The 20,490-nt window shown below is 34.0% G+C and overlaps 5 protein-coding genes across 13 annotated transcripts; 2 read left to right on the top strand and 3 right to left on the bottom strand.

The window, feature by feature from the left end:
• Window positions 1-936: 936 nt before the first annotated feature.
• LOC128886875 (coiled-coil domain-containing protein 186-like) lies at window positions 937-8,824 on the bottom strand. 4 transcript variants are annotated; one of them, XM_054142098.1, is made up of 10 exons: window positions 8,708-8,824; window positions 8,433-8,590; window positions 6,789-8,328; window positions 6,315-6,585; window positions 5,828-6,231; window positions 5,230-5,768; window positions 4,859-5,124; window positions 4,727-4,750; window positions 4,470-4,619; window positions 937-4,409 (listed from the first exon to the last, which is right to left on the bottom strand). In XM_054142098.1, the coding sequence occupies exons 2-10, from the start codon at window positions 8,554-8,556 to the stop codon at window positions 4,335-4,337; spliced, it is 3,393 nt and encodes a 1,130-aa protein (XP_053998073.1). In that variant the 5' UTR covers window positions 8,557-8,590; window positions 8,708-8,824; the 3' UTR covers window positions 937-4,334. The 4 variants fall into 4 exon arrangements, with proteins under 4 accessions (XP_053998073.1, XP_053998064.1, XP_053998083.1 ...); XM_054142089.1 differs by having other exon boundaries at window positions 8,433-8,787; XM_054142108.1 differs by having other exon boundaries at window positions 5,248-5,768; window positions 8,433-8,787.
• Window positions 8,825-9,338: 514 nt separating this feature from the next.
• Window positions 9,339-11,327, top strand: LOC128887026 (probable proline--tRNA ligase, mitochondrial). 2 transcript variants are annotated; one of them, XM_054142451.1, is made up of 6 exons: window positions 9,339-9,606; window positions 9,696-9,947; window positions 10,074-10,335; window positions 10,390-10,571; window positions 10,637-10,852; window positions 10,924-11,327. In XM_054142451.1, the coding sequence occupies exons 1-6, from the start codon at window positions 9,340-9,342 to the stop codon at window positions 11,206-11,208; spliced, it is 1,464 nt and encodes a 487-aa protein (XP_053998426.1). In that variant the 5' UTR covers window position 9,339; the 3' UTR covers window positions 11,209-11,327. The 2 variants fall into 2 exon arrangements, with proteins under 2 accessions (XP_053998426.1, XP_053998435.1); XM_054142460.1 differs by having other exon boundaries at window positions 9,340-9,606; window positions 9,673-9,947.
• Window positions 11,262-20,485, bottom strand: LOC128887000 (sulfite oxidase, mitochondrial). Of its 3 annotated transcripts, none has more exons than XM_054142398.1 (7): window positions 20,352-20,485; window positions 12,884-13,513; window positions 12,615-12,801; window positions 12,421-12,546; window positions 12,127-12,319; window positions 11,847-12,047; window positions 11,262-11,771 (listed from the first exon to the last, which is right to left on the bottom strand). In XM_054142398.1, the coding sequence occupies exons 2-7, from the start codon at window positions 13,264-13,266 to the stop codon at window positions 11,467-11,469; spliced, it is 1,395 nt and encodes a 464-aa protein (XP_053998373.1). In that variant the 5' UTR covers window positions 13,267-13,513; window positions 20,352-20,485; the 3' UTR covers window positions 11,262-11,466. The 3 variants fall into 3 exon arrangements, with proteins under 3 accessions (XP_053998373.1, XP_053998382.1, XP_053998364.1); XM_054142407.1 differs by lacking the exon at window positions 20,352-20,485 and adding an exon at window positions 14,252-14,367; XM_054142389.1 differs by lacking the exon at window positions 20,352-20,485 and adding an exon at window positions 13,741-13,883.
• On the top strand, window positions 14,127-18,791 carry LOC128886966 (armadillo-like helical domain-containing protein 3). 3 transcript variants are annotated; one of them, XM_054142305.1, is made up of 11 exons: window positions 14,127-14,262; window positions 14,603-14,787; window positions 16,011-16,296; window positions 16,431-16,564; window positions 16,655-16,865; window positions 16,941-17,235; window positions 17,331-17,548; window positions 17,633-17,865; window positions 17,929-18,055; window positions 18,125-18,399; window positions 18,467-18,791. In XM_054142305.1, the coding sequence occupies exons 2-11, from the start codon at window positions 14,635-14,637 to the stop codon at window positions 18,557-18,559; spliced, it is 2,025 nt and encodes a 674-aa protein (XP_053998280.1). In that variant the 5' UTR covers window positions 14,127-14,262; window positions 14,603-14,634; the 3' UTR covers window positions 18,560-18,791. The 3 variants fall into 3 exon arrangements, with proteins under 3 accessions (XP_053998280.1, XP_053998263.1, XP_053998271.1); XM_054142288.1 differs by having other exon boundaries at window positions 16,431-16,579; XM_054142296.1 differs by having other exon boundaries at window positions 14,589-14,787; window positions 16,431-16,579.
• LOC128887048 (hydroxymethylglutaryl-CoA lyase, mitochondrial) lies at window positions 18,717-20,043 on the bottom strand. The gene has a single exon (XM_054142480.1). It carries the CDS (start codon window positions 19,875-19,877, stop codon window positions 18,897-18,899), a length of 981 nt encoding a protein of 326 aa, XP_053998455.1. The 5' UTR covers window positions 19,878-20,043; the 3' UTR covers window positions 18,717-18,896.
• Window positions 20,486-20,490: the final 5 nt, after the last annotated feature.

Raw genomic sequence — 20,490 nt, 5'->3', positions numbered from 1 at the left:
CTTTGTTTTGCCCTTCGAGTTTCCTCCAACTTCGCTTTCCTTTTCTAACCTTTTCGACGAATATTTGCGCGTACAAAAATCGTCTGCATTCCCAGTTTTCACCGTTACGCATTTCTCCACCCCCTCCCCATTGTTCTCGCGTTTTCGCTGTTCTTTCGACCTCTCTTTCCATTTCTCCGTCGTGCGCCCGCCTCTTTCCTGCTTCTCTTAAGCCATGGCAGCCGAACGTGTTCCCTTTGGCTACGTATCTCTCCAGTTTCCGTCCCTACCACTCGTTCCTCGCTCTGATCCCAGGCTCTCTCCCTCTTGGTGCCTCGCAACTTCGATCTAACTGGGCAGAGTTAACGCAGGAACGGGCTAGGTACGGAACGCCGGAGCCGAAATCAATTCACTGGCCAAAATTAACGCGCTCAACGACCACTGTGCATCGAGGGTGGCGAATTCACGGTTTAGAGCCACGGAATCTAACGTCGTTGGTGGTTAAAAGCACAAATGTGTACTTGGAAGAAACATGGCGACTTTCTCGAGGCCCTCAGTCTACCATACGATCCTCTCGGGTTGGGTAATATTACATTTTCCCATTGTATATCCTGCTCGTTGGCTACAGGATCAAGCTTTAGAGCTACGTTAGTAGATCTGGATTATGCTCGATTTCATTTTCGTCCTGGAATTTTACATTTACTTTGAAAGAACAAGTCTCTAACAAATTTATTCTAGAGTCGATTTCAAACGAAACATCCGTAGGGTACTCGATTCCAGAGATGGTACTATTCTCTCCTAGGGGGTACAGGTGTGTTTTAAACCAGTGATGGACAAAACCCTAGGCTTCGAATAAATCTGAAGTTTGCCGATATGTTTGTCTCGTTTCCTTCTTTGGAAAATTTTCAAAAGAGGAAACGAGACAAACATATCGGCAAACCTCAGATTTATTCGAAGCCTAGAGTTTTGCCCATCACTGTTTTAAACCTTCGTTTCTATTAACGATTGCAACGATCGATCCCAATGGTTGATACGAAAGAAAACGAAAGCCAGGTACCCTTGTTTGTCCACTTACGGTGCCCCCTTTTCGCACCTCGTCTAATTTACGAGTTGGGTGTATTTATCTCCTCCGTCGCCTATACAGCGCGCACGTAATCGATCCTGCCCGTCGAGGAACAATGGCGACCGAAAGATGTACGCCTTTTTTCTCCCGTTGGCCGCCGAAATGAGAATTTGCAATTCTATCGGGTGAACGTCATGGAGTAGCGTGTACGCCCAGAGCAGATCGATGCGCCAAGCCTGCTTCCGTCGCGTGAGTGCACGGTGTACTCGGTACACGTGTTCGTACCATAGAGATATTATGGATAGAGCAAGGGTAGCTAGATCTCGAGCTTGTACTACAGCTAAAAAGTGAAAGAAGGTCGCGGTACCTTACCTGTCTCTATTTTTCAGTAACTTGTTTACCATTTTATATCATTTTTATGGTAATGATAAATGGTTATCGTTTCTACTTTCAATAATTACATATATATATATATTTTTCATTCGCATTAATAAAAGAGCCAAGTAGGGTACTAAAGATAGATAAGTTTTCCTTCTAACGGTGGGACGTTTTCACATACAGCCAAGCCTACGTCTCCTCTGCTGTATCTAGAATATGTATATGGTTCTATGCTTTACTTCGTCCTAGTCAATTGAGAAATGTTTGCTCCATGATTAGCGCAAAACGTCTTCTATCAAGCGTGTAGTACAGTAAAATTTGGACCGTCGGTGCTGTATGTGGCAAAATCGATAACCATTTTCTAAATAAATAATCATGTACAACAGGAATTAATACGTCATTAGGTTCTGATGATCGAAATTTTATTGTACACGAAACTGCACGGTACTACGCGTGTAAAGTACTTGATCACTTTAGAGTTTTGGATATAACATACAGGACGTATCATGAAAACTGAAAGAGATAATAAGGTGTCCCGTTCTTGGACGTCGTTAAACTGATGAGAAAATTTCACAAGGAAGACAGGAAGGAAATACATTCGTCGATCGCAAACGTGTACAGCTTGGGTTTTACGTAAACGTCTGAGATGATGACACGCAATCAAATACGTAGCAGAAAATAGTATCGATACGCAGTCGCGATATTTTTGTAGTACAATAACGTTGTATTTTCGTTCGACGTGGAAAGTCGATAAATCGGGATAATAGTCTTTAGTTCCGTTACAATGCGATTAGTGATCGCTAATATCATCCGTGGCGTCGCGAAGGACGTAGAAACAGGGCCGTCTCAACAGCGTCATGGACCCCTGGGCAAATCGATACACTTTAGAACCGTTATTCGTACAACTCGCAGAATTATACGTTCGAATGTTCACATTATCGAACGCTTTCAAATACCGCGAGAACCAAGCGATTATTTTAAGGTTGTAAACAACAAAAATGGCAAGATCAAAAATTCATTTTTCGCCCTCACGATTCGCTACAGCTATTACTCACGAAAAATCGGAATCCTATATCGATCACCATGTTCTAATACTATTTAATACCTCACGAAATCGAAGATACGCGTAGCTATATTAGTCATTGTCGGGGCAAACGAGGCAACTATCATTGTTATATATATATATTCGTATTATCTTTACAAATTGTCGCTTGAGGTTGCCCTAATTGCGAAACGATGATCCTTCGGAAGAAATGAAATGTAGGACGTAAGTTCATGTACATGTGTATACCACGATACAATGTACAAAAAGCAATATCCACACTTCGTATATATACATATATGCATATGTAATTGCTATTACATATATACATATATATATGTATGTATATATATACGTACACGTACAAAATACACAGGCACATATGTACACACGAGATACGTAAAAAGTACACATACCTACTTTTGACTAAATCGCAGTTTATCGTAATGTACCCACTCGATTGTAAATTTCGGTAGTACACGTGCTTTGTAAGATTGTAAGTGATGTGCATATGTATATACAGGGTGAAGAAAAAAAAAAACGCGAAAAGAGAGAATCGACGAACAAAACGTTTAGAACAAAATTATTGTCCGGTGGAATAATGTGTCTTATATATGGCAAATAGCGAGAAATCGATATTTCTCAAGGGAGACTCGAGATCGATTGCGAATAATAGGTGTGTTCCTCTTATTTAGATGGAGTAAAAGTGTAATAGTTTCATAATTACCTGACAACAAAAAAATACAAAACGATATAGATTACAGAGTCACGAGGTCTGCTTTGTCTTGTTATAATCAAATACTTTATATTATGTAGTACAGGTTGTCATTAAACGTATGAACAAACCTATATCATTAAAACCTTTTTAATTATCGAAACTATTGCGTGAAATACTTCGTGTTTTTTCTCATACTTCGTTCCATTGGCTAATGATGGATATTCATTGGACAACAGAAAGGCTGACACGATACGGTAAGTGAAGGATGTTTTATTTTTAATGAAAAAGGCTGAGGATTCTTCTGCAATATTTCATATATTAGATTAAAATTTGTTTTCGTTACACATGTTTACAATTTGTATATAATGTTTCTTTTTTATGTAAATTTTTATGTACATGAAAATGATACAAAATCAACGAGTTTTTCTTTCAAATTTCCTGACTTACATATCGAAAATTTGTAATGCATTAATGGCATGGAATGTCCCTTGAAAACTGTAAATTTGCTTATTAAAATGATAATCAAATCAATTTTAAACAATTGTAAAAAATAGTATATTTATGATAGACTTTGGATATGTTTAATCTTTAATAAACAGATCAACAAATTATTTCTTTTAAGTATCATAACTTTTGACTAGATACAATAAAACTGTTCTTTCTGTACTGAAAAGCAGTCTTCATATATTTTACAGTTTCGGCCAAATGTAAGCATTCAATTTTAATACACAATATAAAAGAATGTATCAAAAAAAACTTAGCACTTGTATATTCTAATCAATTTCCACGGATTATGCACAAAAGAAAGCGTAATAAATTAAAAATAAGCTCTTAATAAAAGGTTCTGCAGTGCCCAACAGTATTAACATACAACGATAAACTACATCAAAATTACCAAGAAATTACACCTAGATATCATTAAATAGAAAATATACATATTTTTACTCAAATGAAAATATAACTTTTTTCGAGGTGACAATTCGGTGATCATGTTATAACTTCTGCGTATTTAATATATGACATTTAAGTTGGTATTAGTACCTTATATACGATAAATCTCTTGAATAATAATCTTCATATTTTTAATACATGCATGTGTTACTCCGTTTTTTTTTTTTACTATGTAAGTACAAGTGTACTATTTTTACGTACTTTCAATTTGCAATTTTCCTTTGTTGATTATGGATAGTTAACCTCGCTATTTCTTCGCCCAGGGTGTCAATATTATCCTACAAGAACAATATTAAACGTCACAAGAAAGATACACGCGTTGATCGATGTTACTTTACCTTTAAGGTAATATTTTTAAATAACGCGTCTTCGAGAACAGCTTGCAACTTTTGATTTATTTCTAACGATAATTCCAGCGTCATATTATCATCCGAAACACGTTGGTTGTATACTGAGGCCATTATTCCCCCGTGTCTCGCTAATTCAGCCTGTGATTGAACAATCATTAAAACGTAAGTTACTAATCGATCGCCATCTTGTTAGGACTAATGTAATTCTTCGCGAGACGATTTAAAACTTTTATTACTAAACTTACTGCATTTCTCCTGCTTTTGATATGCTTGTGCGCAGAAAATAAAACATAGTCGATGATTCTAAATACTAGAGTTGAGTCTTATACTAATAATGTGCTCAAAAGAACATCCTGTAGTTTAAAATGTTGATTTACCTTATATTTATCTCGCTCGTTGTTACCCATGGCACCAGTATTCTCATGTAAAATATAAGTTTGTATGATTCTCGTCTTTTTCTGTAACTCTTCGACGAGGGTTCGGGTATGTTCTTCGAAAAAGTCTAGTTTCTCTGCTTTTTTAGCATTATCTTCTTGCAACTTTATAATACGATCTATTAACGTTTGTTTACTAGGTTCCATAGATTGAATGCTTTGGTCACCATTGATACTGTTATCGGATAAGGCACCATTTAAAGTATCTCCTAAAAGAAATACAAAGCGTAAATGAAATTAAGCCAATGAACTATATACGAGGAATTAAAAACTAAACATTTGTAAGCGACAAAATTATTATATGCTTAAAAAACCTGTATTAAGTGATATACTTGATCCAGTCCTGGACGCGATGCCCAGTGAATTGTAAGGCGATGATGTCTCGAAAGCTTCTAGCTTCTTTCGACACTGTTGTAATTCTCGTGTCATCTCTTTCATACTTAATTGCTGTTTTCTCTTGAGCACAGCGTTTTCCCCTTGACTGTCTTCCAATTTCTGAGCAAGATTTTGGGCTAGTTGAGTCTGCTCAGCAAGATGTCTAGCTAGTATCTCGCACTCTTCTATTCTCATTTTTTGTTCTTTCGCAAGACTCTCTTCCAGCGTTTTAATTTTGCCAGTTAAATAGCTTATCCGCTCGTGTAGCGGCCCATGATTTTCTTCCAGATGTTTGACCTTTGCTTCGATAGCCGTAAATTCCGACTGAAGTCGTACGTTTTTGTCTGTTAATTTTTGCGTAAAATCTAACATATCAGCTTCCTTCTGACGACACGCGGACATGTCAGCTTGTAATTCTTCGTTAGCTAAACGCAAGTGTTCCATTTCTGATTCGATCGAGTCCAAGCATTGGTTTTTCCTGAATAAAACAAATTAATTAATAAAACGAAATCACGATTTTGTAGCGACGATACTTACTGTTGCAACTGCACTTTCAATGTTTCCAACTCCGATACTTTACCGTGCAACTCTATAATTTCTTTCTGACGTTGATCAGCTAGAATTTTCAAGTTATCCAGATTACTCTCGCAGACTGAACGTTTTTGTTCTGTATCCTGTATCTTTAAACTGAGCGTGTTATTTTCTTCGATCAAGACTTGTTGTCTATGCTTCAGGGTCTCCACTTCCTTTTGTAATTGAAGCCTCAGCATTTCTTTATCTTCCGTAACGTGTCTTTCTAATATTAGGCGTGCTTGTTGTTCTTTTAATTGTTGATCCAACGTGACTGCTTTATTTTCCTCTGACTGTTGGAATTGACGCATCGATTCCTGCGTCTCTTTGCGTATCTGTTCGCATTCCTCTTTCATTTCGCTGATTCTAGTCTGAAAACAAGGTAAGATAATATCGTGATTCGTATACAAATAATTATGTTATAATGAACTATGTCTTCTTCAAATATTATTACTGTGGCTTTATCCAGTTTTTGTTGAGTTTCCTTTTGCAAGTCCATTTCCGTTTTGAGTTTGTTTTGAGTCCATTTTAATTTGATGTCTCTCATATTTACGTCCTCCTTCAATTTTTCAACTTCTTTTTGGAGCTCAGTTACTTCGCGACATCGTCCATCCAAAATATTACATATCCTCGTTCGTTCTCCTTGCATTTCGCGTAGTTTACTTTGAAGCAATTCCTGTTGTTTTCCGCTTTCTTTTGCTTTGCGTTCTGCGTATTCTCTTGCCCTAATTATAAATGTAATAAAAAATTAGGACGTTCTAGAACGTAAAATACACACATATATATGTATGTAGAGAATCGCTTAACTTTTTAAACGTTGAATAGTTCTCAAATCAACGATCATATAGAAACATGTGATAGTTTATTCAAGATCCATTTAATACATAAAGTTAGGCGATTCAACTCGTACAACAAAATTTTATTATACCTTTGAGTATCGATCAGTTGCTTCTCGCTAACTGCATATTTCATTACCATGCTTTCTCTCTCTTTATTAGCGGCATTATATTCTTTTTTAAGCGTCTCCTGTGTTGCTAACGACGTATGTAGTTCGAACGTAAGTTTGTTTATCGTTTTCTCTAAATTATCAATTTGTACAGAATAGATTTCTCCCTTATTTTCTGCTTCTAACATTCGATTTCTTTCTTCCACGTATTCGACTTTCTCTTGGAATTTTAAGTACTTAGTTTTTAAATCTGCGTAATCTTTTAATAAAGTGAGGTATGCTGGGTGTTTCAGTAAACTCAGTTTCAAATTTTCAGAAGAATTGTTGTTGCCCTCCGAAATTATTACCATGGAATCGGTATCGGTACAATTCCCGTTCGCTTCCATGCAGAGTACGTTATCGTTCTGTTCGTTACTTTTGTCAGTAATAGGTGCTTCAACTTGATTTGTGTTATTTTGTATGCAATCGCTAATATCATCGTTATTCTTATCATTCTTTTCAGTATTAACGTGTGTTTCATCATGTGTATTTGTAAGAGTTATTTTATTTTCAGAATCCTTTGTACAACTATCTCTTTCATTCTGCAGACCCATGGAACTTTTCGATGGATACAGGATAGCGTTCGTTTTATCCATTAAGTTTGATTCGGTTCGAAACGTTGGTTCCTTTAATGGAGATTTGGTACTACAAGGTTCTTCCACGTATTTTTTTTCGTTATAATTATCTATAGACTTCATTACCGAATTATATTTTACAGTTAAATGTTGCGGTAGCAATGCTTTCTCCATTATGTTTGTCGATTTTTCTGTAATGAAGTTTAAGAAATTGCGGCTCTTGTTCAGGAACTGGGCATTGGATTGCATTATATTAATTGGATTCGTTGGCAGTGAAATTTTAACCAATTTACTATCGTCAGCCAAAGTAGGACGAACTATTATGTTACTCTGTGATCTGGTATTTTCAATGGATTGGGATTTTTGTTTTGAATCATTTGTAGGATCATTAAGTTCCATCAGTTTGTTACTCATGTTAGAATTCTGTACTACATTTTCTCCTGTGTGAAGAGCATTTTGAATCTCATTTTGAATAACATTTTTCTCCAAGAAATGTGTTTGCTGAGTATCCATGTATAATTTGGTACTGAAAAGTGTTTCTTCATCTTCGTTGCATACTGCTATTGATTCTTCATGCTCACTTCTTGGTTGTCTAACATTATCAGAAACAGTATTTGATAATCTAACATCCCCATAGGAAGATGATTTAAGAAGTGGTTTTTCTTTCAAAAGGTCTGCATCCTTAGACAATGTTTGACATTTTGAAAAATCATTCGACAGATCACTTAAAGAAGTAGAACTTTTAATAGGCAAAATAATACTGTTTTCTTCTATCAAAAAGCTAGACTTCCCATTGTTATTTACTAATACTGAATCTGTTTTAGTTTGAGCGACTTGTTCCAGTTTCTCCTGAACCGAAGTAGTATCCTTACTGATTTTTACATCAGACTGAATTAGGGAGTTGGTGACTAAAAATATTGTTGAAACAGAAAGTAATATTAAAAACTGTTATAAATTTAACGATATCAAACAACTGTGATACATTTCTATCTATAATTAAAATGTCTCGTACCTTCTGCGAGAGAGACGTCTGGTGTTATGCTGGAATCAATTTGATCGAGATTTCCTGAAAATGTCTCATCTTTAGAGCACGATTCTGACTTCTCTTCGTCCATCTCAGAAAGTGTAAATTCCATTTGTTTAGGGTCAACTTAGCCCTATTTCATGGTGCTGTAATTTCCAGAAAAAGTCATTGGTGTCGGAGATGTTTGTTGACTTTGAACAAACTCACAAATACAACATTGGACGACATTCGCGTAAACGAAGATTAAAACCAAGGAAAATAACCTAAAATCGAGGAAACTTCAGCTGTCATTATGCGTGGTGTTTTCAGCCATTGTCTGCGAACATGATGTTTTATTGCTTCATCCAAAAACATTGGTCTAGATTTCAGCTGACTGATTCTGTTAGTATTTAGTATAGTTCAGTCGATTTAATTAGATGGCGCCAATTGGTTGTTTTAAAAAATAAATAAGTAAAAGGTTATATATCCTACAAAAAATTAGTAAACAAGCATTGTAATACTAAAATATGAATGAGAATAATTTTTTAATCCTTGAACCCTTTATTTTTTTTTTAAATAAACAAATGGCGCCATCTAGCATTTACAGTAGGAACTAATCGAAGACAAACTTGAGCGTTTCCCGATAGAGGGGTTGACCAAACTTCTAAAATTAGTTCGGGTGTTGACCACCAGATGGTGATTACATCGAAAAAAAATTAATTTTAATAAATATTATTTATTTCGTTTAATAATGACTTTCCGACTATATTACAGGCATTATGATGTTATAATTCGTCCGACAAAATATTCCTTGACCTTTACGTCCTTCAACAGCTTCAAATAAACTTTTCATGTGTTCAGTCCAGTTCAGTCCATTCATTACTAGATGTTACCAGATGTTACCAGATGTTACTAGATGATATCACATGCGCTGTGTGAGCACGTGAATTGTATCATTTATAATTTTCCTTATATCCACGTGTGTAAATGGACATATTTTGAACCCATTGTTTTGATTGCAAAGTTTCCATTTAAACAAGATACTTCGATACTTAGCTTCTTAAAAATGTCAAACATACCGATTCGTAACATAAATAGACTGTCACGATTGTTTCAACCGGTAGTTTCGACACTACCGTCGAGTAATACTCAAAATCCAAAAAATGTTTCGCAAACTTGCGAGGTATATTGATATGTCGTTAATAGTTCAATGAACCCTTTCATTATTTCATTTATACTTCTTCAACAGATCGTCCAATTTTTATATTATAGAATCTCATCAAATACGGATTAATCAAACCAGTTAATAATGGTATGTACGCGGTTCTACCTCTGGGACTGCGTGTTTTAAATAAATTGATAAATCTCGTTGAAAATGAGATGGAGACCATAGGAGCGCAAAAAATATCGCTACCAGCTTTAACATCTACAGCTTTATGGAAACGAACAGATAGATTTGAAAGTAATCAGTCTGAATTATTTAAAGTACAAGATAGACACAATAAGCAATATATACTTAGTCCAGTGAGTGACCATCTACTGTTAAATGAATAATTGATAAGCATTAAATTTAACAGTAGAGTAGCAGTCCTTATTTGTAACTGTGCAATTATGCATATACTTTAGATGAACTTACCTATTTTATTATAGACATACGAAGAAACAATATGTGATTTAATAGCATCAGTCGGAGGTTTATCTCCAAAAGTCCTACCATTAAAATTATATCAGATTTCTAATAAATGGAGAGATGAAATGAAACCCCGCCTTGGATTTTTGAGAAGCAAAGAATTCGTCATGAAGGATTTATACACATTTGACACAACTTTGGAGAATGCACAGGAGACTTATGAATTGATATGCAATGCTTATGACAATATATTAAAGAAAATAGGCATAACATTTAAAAAAGGTAATAATACAAATAATGCTGTATATCTGTTGTTACTATTATTAATGTTCACAGCTATTGGTGACACAGGAACAATTGGAGGTTTGATATCCCATGAATATCACTATGCAACCAATATTGGAGAAGATATTATTTGTTCATGCTCTTCTTGTCAGTACAGCATTAACAAAGTTGTATGCAATGATTCGCATTGCCCTAAATGTAACAACACATTAGTAGAACAACATACTGCAGAGGTAGTAGGATAAATACATATTAATTTTACTATTACATTCTGAATAAATGGTCATTTTTCGTTAAGGTGGGACATACGTTTTTATTAGATACAAAATATACAAAACCCCTGAAAGCTGTATACAGAATGCACAATCATAAAGTGTTACCATTAGCAATGGGCTGCTTTGGACTTGGCTTGAGTCGCATTTTCACGGTCGCGGCCGAAATATTGTCTACCAACGATGAACTGAGATGGCCAAAATGTATAGCACCTTATACCGTGTGCGTTATACCGCCAAAGGTATCATATTCTATGTAACATTTTTTAATGTGGTCATTAATTACATAATTAAGTACAATTTGACTTTACAGACTGGTAGCAAGGAAGATCCCGCATCTCAGTACATAGACCACATACTAGGAATTTTAAATCAATTAAATATCGACGCCGTACTCGATGACAGAACGCAATTAACTATTGGAAATCGTTTTATACTTTCTCGCATAACTGGATTTCCTTACATTATCGTAATCGGTAGATCAGCCATGAAATCACCACCATTGTTCGAAATTCATAATATAAATGACTCGACAAATTGTGAAATAACTTTAGAAAGTATACACAATTATTTTAATACTGAAATTAACAAAAGTTAAAGATTTCGTAAAAAAATTAAATTTAATACATGTATAAAAGAAATAAGTGTTTCTTGTATATACTTGTTATTTATTGTTTTTTAATGAAATAATCGTAAAAACAAACTGAGTAAATGTAATGTTGGCAACAGGTTTATAATATTCACCTCTAATTACGAAACGTAGATATAAACAAAATCATAAAACTAAATTACAATCGCATCATTTACGAATAAGAATTTTCTCTCGTACTTAGGAGCTTAAATTGTTTTCAGGAGTTCAATGCTCCAATTTAACTTTAACTCTGTGATACGCGTTACAGAGGAAACCTCGTAAATTCCAAATATTTTTGAAACTTTCCGGTTGAACATTGTACGACGCATCCACAGCTTTTGCCCAAATTTCTGTTTCTTTAGAATCTTTTTTAACAGGAAGATCCACGTTCCACAGCGTCCAGCTCCAGTAACGACCTTGCTTAGCATTTGTATCTTCAGCATCTAAATTCGCAGTGTGCCAAGTTTTACCTTGATCGTTCGTTATATCGACGCGAATCGTTTTACGGCCACCTCCTGACCATGCGTATCCTATCGAAAAATTAGGTCGAATCGTGAAAAGGGGGAAGCTGAAATCCTCTGAACGTTTTCAAGATAATATTTTACCTTTAACATTTATTTTCCCATTTTTTACTTTAACCGTTTCTGATGGTTCTGGTTTACAAATCGCAGAAATCACAGGCATTTCCTGAATAGCAGGTGCCTTAGAAAAGTCCACGTTATCCCAATCGATGCTAGGCGAGAAGCCCTTGTAATCGCCTCGTTGCCATTGCGAATGGCTTTCTTCTTTCGAGATGATTATTTTGCCTATGAATTTATAACATGAGTAACGAAATTATCCTTTGTTAAATTATAATTAAAAGAGTAATTTTTTTCTATTAACTACCAAGCCATTTCACATTCCTAGCTCCTACAACGCCAGGGACGATTACTCGAATGGGAAAACCATGGTCTCTTGGTATCGGTTGTCCATTCATTTCGTAAGCTAAGATTACATCAGCTCTAGGATCCAAAGCCCTACTAATAGGTATACTCGCACCGTATGGTGTACCAGAAGGGTCTAAATCGTATCCTTCGAACTGTTTGAATTAAATACAATTTTTAACAAATTATTTTTCATTAGGATTTTTAGTATATTAATACTGCCACAAATTCTGGAACACTGTGTACATAATAATACCTGTACATGATCGTAATTGTCTTCATTAATCTCTAAATCTTCAAGTACATCGCACAGCCTTGCACCAGTCCATGTAGCATTGCCTACAGCACCTACACCCCAACTAAGCCCTTTCAATTGTTTCTCCTATAAGTTAGCGTACAATTATTATGAAATTATGTTTTCTTCTAGTTACAGAGTAAAGCAAGGTTTACCTGTGCCATTTCAGATCGTCTATTTCCACCACACATCACGGCACTTGTTATAGTGTACTTCGGATATTTTTTAATATCTTCAAAACGGAGAGTTTTTCGTGTTTTTTCCTCTACAGCTACTTCTAAAACGTATGTTTTCAGGTCTACCTCTGGAACAGGTAGATGATTCCTAACATAAAACAATTCTCTACAACAGAACAATATTTTTTGTACAATTTTTCTGCTAAACAAAATACTTGAAATTAATTTTCGAATTGAATGATAATTACGTTGGTGTGATAAAGCTTTCAACTAATAAAGAAGGAGGTGGTTCAGCACAGAAGGGTTTTGGGCCATTAATTTTCAGAGCTCTGTGTCTAGTAGGTTCCTTTGCATAGGGATCATTTTGATTATCTTTATTGGAGACTGCATCTTCTTTAGAAATGTTTCCAATTCTCATTGACTCTAACAGCTCGTATATTTCTGGAGCATTGTGATTAGCAAAGATTGTCCAAAATGGTTCAATAGAACTGCCAGCAGCCATTATTATCTTCGAAGAACCACCTGGATGTTTTTCAATAAAATCTGTTATATCATACACCCCTTGCTTGTATGTAACCCATACATGTGCCTCTTTATTATCATGTTTGCCAACTTCTTCCAAAGTATACATCTTTAAACCTTTCTTGAACTCTCCACATTGTACATTTTTCTTATTCAATGCATGAACTTCTTGAAACTTATAGTAATAGTATAAACCTAATATCGATGTAGCTATAGTAACATATGCTGCACATTTTCTATAAGGGATGTCCTTAAACGTATCTTTCTTTGTCTGTCTTCCTTCATTCCAAAATGAATGCTGTCTGCATGTCTCAACATAATACTGAACATGAACTCTTGATACTCGTGATGCAGATCTGAAATAAATGTTTTATTGCTTATATTGTTCTAAATGGAGTGATTTAGTCCTTGAGCTGGAATATTCTTTTCACTAATTTTAATATTAATAGGAGAAAAATTGTAAGCATTGGTTGAGTTTTAAATCCATGTCTTTGATAGTTTATAAGGAATTAAGTTGTAATTTTTATGAACATGCATTGAAATGATAGGATTATATTCAATTTAAAAAATTAAATAAATATACTTGTTTCTCAAGTGGTGTAAGATCCTGGAATATGAAACCATGGCGCCAAATTCTTAAATCTGATTCAACAATCAAAACAACGTAGCACTAGCATTGGAAAATGCGTTATCATACGAGTTAAAGGAAGCACTCGTCTTAACGTTCGTATAATGTTTTAACTTTTAACGTTTCTTTCGATTGAGAAACTGTACGTTGTATGTTATCAGGTCGTGTAAGTAAAGGTCACGATCTATTTTGATTTTATTTTTTGCAAAATTGTTTTCGAACGGATACAATCGCAGAAAATATGTACTGTTTACCGACGATTTCGTCGATAATGGCTCCTTACCATACCCCTGCAACGGTGTTTTTGTAAATCTACGAATTATTATTTTTTCTTTTCTCAGCGTCTAGTCATTTTTTCAACGAAATCTTCCAAAAATTTCAAGCACAACGAATAGTATAGCTTAAACCAACGCTTACAACTTCTTGAATAAGTAAAAGAATCTTATAAACTATGTCAAGGAATTACATGCTTTATTAGTAAGTGGATACTTATTATTTATATTCCTGATATCTTTAAGTATCTTTGTATCCTTTTTACAACAAAATCATATCAGATTTATACGATTATCTTACGTAATAAAGTCTTATCTGTTTGATTAAAATAATGTATATACAATGTGACTACAGAGGTTATGTTGGTACACAAGAATTATACGAAGTTAAAGTACATAAAAATATTGAATAGTATTAAGTATGCTTTTTAAATATCGTATAATTCGTTGTTGTTGGTAATATTTTTGTGACCGTCATTTGTATTTATTTGATATAAATAATTCTAAATACTTATGACTGCTGTCACATAGAAATGGATTTATAGGTAAAGGAAATGAAATAAGAGGAATAATCATAATGGCAATGGCAATGAGAAAAAGGAGCGGATCAGGCTCCAAGAGACAACATAAAGGAAAACTTGTACCAATTTATGAAAGTTTTTTTAAGGGAGAAGACTTGACACTAGCTCATCCAAATTTTTGGAATGAACTGTTTTTAATTAAACCCATGGTCAGTATTTTTATATAAATTTTTATGTACATTAAGTATGTTATATTTATTATTAAAACATTATACATACTCTTATACATACATTTTTTAATCCATTTGATAGAAAAATCATTTGTAGTGACTACCAGCACTGCTGAAACTTATGTATAATTTAAACACTCTCAATGTTACACATTAGATTTCATTTTATTATATAAATATAAAAGGACAACAAATTTTTCAAAACATTTTCATACTTGTAGAGAATTAATACAGTACAAATCTGGAAACTCTTCTGGTCTTCTTTCATTGGCATTTTTTTTTATTATTGAGCATGTTTCATCTGTTGTAGAATTATTTGTTGAGAAAAGCATAATCTTATGAAGTTGTTAACTGCTAGTAAAGATTATACCTTTCCCTGCTTCTTTTTTGTATAGTCCTCATGCATAGGGTAATTTTTGTTTTCTGAACATTTTTCGTTCTCTTGTCCTTTGTTTGTTTTTGTAGTTGTTACAAATTCACCAGCAATATAAGAACTTTTTACATTATTGCACGATGATTCGGCGGATTGTTGCTTTTTTTGTAATTTTTGTTGTTCATTTTTATCTAAACCAAATATTTAAGTAAAACCATAAATGCATGTATCAATTAATAAGTTCAAAAAAAACTGGTAAAGCACATCTTCTTGTGATACATACTTTTAGATTCAACAGCTTCTTTGCATTCTAATTCATTCTGAAGACTACCTGGCATAAATTTGCATTTGAAGTTAAACCATGCCTCGCTTGTCTGAACTTTATATTTCAAACATTTTAATTGATATATACAGACTCTTCCATAATATTTTGTTACTTCCCATGTTGGCAATGACTGTAAGATTATGTATATTTTATGTTCAGCTATAATAGTAGCTTTTTAAAACATTATAGGAGTTCTAAACTTACTTGTATCAATTTAGTAACAAATTTACCAATCATGATGGTATTCTATTCTCTAAACTTTCAAAACTTGAAGTCATAAGTTAGTAGTATCATTTTTTAATGTGGAGGAATTTTTTGCAGTTAACCAAATTGAATGTAAATCCTCAGTAAACCAAAATTTCTTGTTCATGAGAAAAGAAACAACTGTCAAAGAAAATAACAAATGAATTGGAATGATTTATTATGTACCCTGTGTTTAAATATGTACATAAATCATTTCTACATGTGAAGGCAAACCATACATGCTCTGTTTTTATCTGTTAGGTTCCACATATCGAAAGTGAGATTTTGCACATGACAGGGGAACAATTAAATGCAAGTAGAGAAAATTTGAATGCCTTGGTCTGCCATTGCGTGGATACACTGGTCGACGAACATCCGTTCAGGGTTGTATATGCTTTACAAACTTTAGCAGCTGTTATTCAATCTATGTATAAGAAGGCTAGTCAAGGTGACTGTGGATTTAACTTGATAGACATTTTAGTCGGATTCGATTCGGCAGAACAAAGAATGACAACATTGATGCAGCACTGCAATAATTTTTTAACAGGTACATTTCATGTTATACATATTACAAATAATCGATTCATTTATGTTAAAAAATCAAAGATTCAAATATACGTTTAACATTTGAATTTTTCAGTTTTTCAAAACATTGTTTATACAAATTTTCCACAATTCCAGGTGAATACCCTGATAGCTTAAAAGCTTTGTGCTTGAAATTGTTGTTAATTATAGTAACTGGCATGGACAATGTTAGTCAAAACACTTTGTTGGAATATGTTATGCTTAATAGTGTTTTTGAATCTCTGGTTCAAGTAGGTGTTAAATTGGTATGAGTATTAATGCAATGTTCAAAAACATATTTCAAACGAGGCATTAACATTTTATATTTCTTGTTTGTACAGTTGCTGAGAGACACAGCAGCTAGAAATCGTCACGGCCATGACGCAGTCTTACTATTAACACTCCTGGTCAATTACAGAAAGCATGAAAGAGCAAATCCTTATATCGTTAAATTATCAATCTTGGACGATGAACTAGCTCTGAACGGATATGGTCAAGTAATATCTAGTTCGTTGACAGATTTCTGCAGACAATTCGCTCAACAAAGAGCAGGTACAAAATATTTAGCAATATCGTACTTATTACAAATACAATAATAACAAAAAAAAAAAAAAAAAAAACATGTAGAAATACAGGCATCCTGGCTATCCTCTTTGACCAGTATAGTAGGAAGCATGTTTGTCGGAGAAGAGGAAGCGAAAACGCAACAAGTTCGTGCCAACAATGCATTGTTATTAGCACTTTACGAAGCGACACACTTGAATCGTAATTTTGTAACGACTTTAGCTTATACGCAAAGCGATACTAGTGCACCACCCTCTCCGAATAATACATTAGGACCTAACGCGGTAGCTCCAGGAGCACAAGTACCCGATGTAATGGCTCAGCCATTCAATTTATTGGCTACTTTCTTACAGTATTGGTGAGAAGCTACATTTTTTAAATTGTACACAAAATTCTTCTATACAGACAAACGTGTCGCGTTCTTTTCATTACAAAGCGTTTTCATCGTTTCAGTTCGATAGTTATGCAAGTGATCAGAACAGAAGCAATAATGAATAATGTTAAATTGTGCTTCCTTATATTGAGCTGCATCGCAGAGGATCAGTACGCGAATAGTTTGATGCACGACGCAAATTTGGCTTTCAGAGTACAACTTCATCGTGTACCAATGCATCATAGGAAGATACAAGACAAAGTAGCACCTGCGCAACCACTGGCTGCTACATTACTCGGTATAGTCATTCTAACGAATAAATGATTATTCGTTACCTCAACAACCATACAGATATTCTATAATAATTATTATGAAATTGTAGATTTACTCGTCGAGTTCATTACGTCGCACATGATGAAGAAATTTCCGCTTGAACTGTATCATCAATGCATTGGGGTTTTACAAAGGTTGCTTTGTTACCAAAAGAGATGCAGAGTTAGGCTTGGTTATCAGTGGAGGGATCTTTGGACAGCGTTGATTAATTTACTTAAGTTTTTAACGACGCACGAAGGCCATCTTATTAAAAAAATGAATATCTTTCCATTAGCTATTCAGGTAAACGAATGCAACACAAGTTAATAAGAATATATATGGAAGGAATCAATTTCGATGTTGTAGGTCGTTAATATCTTAAATTTGTTTATCACGTATGGTGATACATTCCTGTCTTCTCCGAGTAGTTACGACGAATTATTTTATGAAATAATACGGATGAGGCTTATTTTTACAAATTTGAATGCCATGGGTATGTAGACAACAAATGGTTTTATATAATGCTATTGTTACGTATAACAATAAAATTTATGTTTTCAAGCACTACGATATTCAACATGCGAATCTTACGAGTATAAAGAACACGCGTTAAAATTAACAAACTGTTTGGTGAATATGAGAGACATAGTGAATCATTTTCCACCAAAAATCGCAGCGTGGTTGGCAAGCGAAAGTCTGTCCACGCCAACGGAACAACAAATTTTGGCGATCATAATACAAAATTACGATAGCCTTACTTTGAAGTTGCAAGATAATTTGGATCAGTACGAAAGATATTCTGAGAAACCCGATCACGTTACATTCTTTGAGGAGATGGTAATATTTCATTAACAGATCTCAGAATGTTTCATATTTATGGTAATGTTTAATCTTGATTTTTCAGGTAACTGGAGTTGTAATCGACACCAGAGGCTCGATAGATTTAAGTGCATTAGATACACAGGCTATATTACAAGAATTATCGAATATTTCGTAACACAAAATCAACGTGAAGTACGAATCAGATCCTGTGTATCACTTTGTTATTATGATGTATCATAATGTATTTTTTTTAATACAGTCAGCTTTGTATGCGTTTCCTTTTGATATTGCAGAGAACATAGCTCATGGAATTCAGAAGTTTCACATTGTAGTGTGTTTCATTATTGCGTTATATTTCTATGAATTGTGTATACAAGGTTTAAAGAGTCATTAAAATTTAATAAGTATTGAGTTTGTAATTTTCACAAATCCTAGTTTATTAAATGATGAAAAAGACATAAGTCCTATATTTTTTATTGTCCCAATTATTTTTCATATATATAGAATAATAATTACAAATTTGTTGAACATTTTTTTGCAAGAATTGCAACACCTGCTTTAGATTGATTCTTCCTTTGAAGCTGACTACTAATGAAATCTCCAATTTTGGCTATTTTGTTAAGGTTTACTCCAGTTTCTAAACCTTGTCCATGTAGAAAATAAAGCAAGTCTTCGGTAGCAACGTTTCCAGAAGCACCAGCTGCATATGGACAACCTCCTAATCCAGCAACAGATGAATCGAATACCCTTATGCCATATTCGAGACTAGTCAAAATATTTACCAGAGCTTGCCCATATGTGTCATGACAGTGAATTGCAAATTCACTCATGTCATTTGAAACATGTTTCAATTCATGTAGTACTTTCTTTATTTTATCCGGAGTTCCTACACCAATGGTATCTCCTAAAGAAATTTCATAGCATCCAAGTTGTAACAAGAATGTGCTTACATTTGCTACCATTGTTGGCTTAGTTTCACCTTCGTAAGGACATCCAGCAATGCAGGATATGTAACCTCTGATTTTAATGTCGTGCTTCTTTGCTTCTTCAACAACTGCTTTAATGTTCTTCATAGAGTCATTGATGGAACAATTTGTGTTCTTTTTTGTAAAAGTTTCAGACACAGCACTAAAGACAGCTATTTCTTTCACACCCACTTTCAGTGCACCTTCTAAGCCTTTTAAGTTTGGTACTAGTACAGGATAAGAAGTCCCGTGTACCTTATTAATATTTTGAAAAACCTGAACATTATCTGCCATTTGTGGGACCCATTTTGGAGACACAAAACTGGTCACTTCTATACTTTTTAATCCACTTTCCGATAATCTATTGATAAAATCAACTTTAATCTCAGTAGACACTATGTTCCTCTCATTTTGTAATCCATCTCTGGGCCCAACTTCAACTATTTTTATAAAATTGCTAGACTTCCTTACACTTTTAATAGAAAAATTCCGTACATTAAAACTAAGTTTACTAATAAGTTTAAACATTTTAATGACTAATGTACCAAAATTATTCTTTGTCGTATACTACAGAATAAGATCTAGTTGCAATATAATCGGTAAATTAAATATTATTCTGTTAATTCACAAAAATAACAGCTTTTGAAAATTGTAATGTTCAAGATCTTTAATTTTTGCAAATAAATTCAGTATACTCGTAAATTATACGAATTCGATCTATCGTGATTATTACTGCTTATAAAGCGTAATTATTCAGGGGAGATAAGACACAGATAAAGTATCATAGTAAACAAGCAAAGTATTCGTAACGATCGTTTGAAATTGCATGAAAACGAAAAAAATATTACTATACAGATTAATAAAGAGAAATAACCTCTAAATAACCTCTCAGTAGCGCTCAGTAGTTTGTATTTGAATAATTATCATAGGAGCGAAAGTTCCACGCAAATTTTTGATTGTAAATTCTATGCAAAAGAAGAATGATTTATATAAGTAACTTACAGTTTTGGTTTTCTATACGGCGGCTAATACAATTCTTCTTGAAATTTGAATTCAAACCAGCCACTACTACTACATGGTTCACCAACATTAGTATAGTAACATGGTCCATTTAGTATAGTGGCACTCGCAGTAAGACGCT

The sequence above is a fragment of the Hylaeus anthracinus genome, unplaced genomic scaffold, assembly GCF_026225885.1.
Source record: "Hylaeus anthracinus isolate JK02 unplaced genomic scaffold, UHH_iyHylAnth1.0_haploid 0, whole genome shotgun sequence".
NCBI lineage: Eukaryota > Metazoa > Arthropoda > Insecta > Hymenoptera > Colletidae > Hylaeus > Hylaeus anthracinus.
This window is presented reverse-complemented; position numbering and strand designations above follow the sequence as displayed.

Excerpts from the sequence above, each read along its gene's own strand:
- LOC128886875 (XM_054142098.1), bottom strand. The coding sequence starts at position 8,556 with ATGGAATTTACACTTTCTGAGATGGACGAAGAGAAGTCAGAATCGTGC. Across the intron at positions 6,586-6,788 it reads CAACTGATCGATACTCAAAG|GGCAAGAGAATACGCAGAAC; the intron begins GTATAATAAAAT and ends ATTTATAATTAG. Across the intron at positions 5,125-5,229 it reads AAGTATATCACTTAATACAG|GAGATACTTTAAATGGTGCC; the intron begins GTTTTTTAAGCA and ends TATTTCTTTTAG.
- LOC128887026 (XM_054142451.1), top strand. The coding sequence starts at position 9,340 with ATGATATCACATGCGCTGTGTGAGCACGTGAATTGTATCATTTATAAT. Across the intron at positions 9,607-9,695 it reads ATGTTTCGCAAACTTGCGAG|AATCTCATCAAATACGGATT; the intron begins GTATATTGATAT and ends TTTATATTATAG. Across the intron at positions 10,853-10,923 it reads TGTGCGTTATACCGCCAAAG|ACTGGTAGCAAGGAAGATCC; the intron begins GTATCATATTCT and ends TTGACTTTACAG.
- LOC128887000 (XM_054142389.1), bottom strand. The coding sequence starts at position 13,781 with ATGGTTTCATATTCCAGGATCTTACACCACTTGAGAAACAA. Across the intron at positions 12,547-12,614 it reads GACGATCTGAAATGGCACAG|GAGAAACAATTGAAAGGGCT; the intron begins GTAAACCTTGCT and ends GCTAACTTATAG. Across the intron at positions 11,772-11,846 it reads TGGGAAAATAAATGTTAAAG|GATACGCATGGTCAGGAGGT; the intron begins GTAAAATATTAT and ends ATTTTTCGATAG.
- LOC128886966 (XM_054142288.1), top strand. The coding sequence starts at position 14,635 with ATGGCAATGGCAATGAGAAAAAGGAGCGGATCAGGCTCCAAGAGACAA. Across the intron at positions 17,866-17,928 it reads TCTTTCCATTAGCTATTCAG|GTCGTTAATATCTTAAATTT; the intron begins GTAAACGAATGC and ends TCGATGTTGTAG. Across the intron at positions 18,400-18,466 it reads TTACATTCTTTGAGGAGATG|GTAACTGGAGTTGTAATCGA; the intron begins GTAATATTTCAT and ends TTGATTTTTCAG.
- LOC128887048 (XM_054142480.1), bottom strand. The coding sequence starts at position 19,877 with ATGTTTAAACTTATTAGTAAACTTAGTTTTAATGTACGGAATTTTTCT.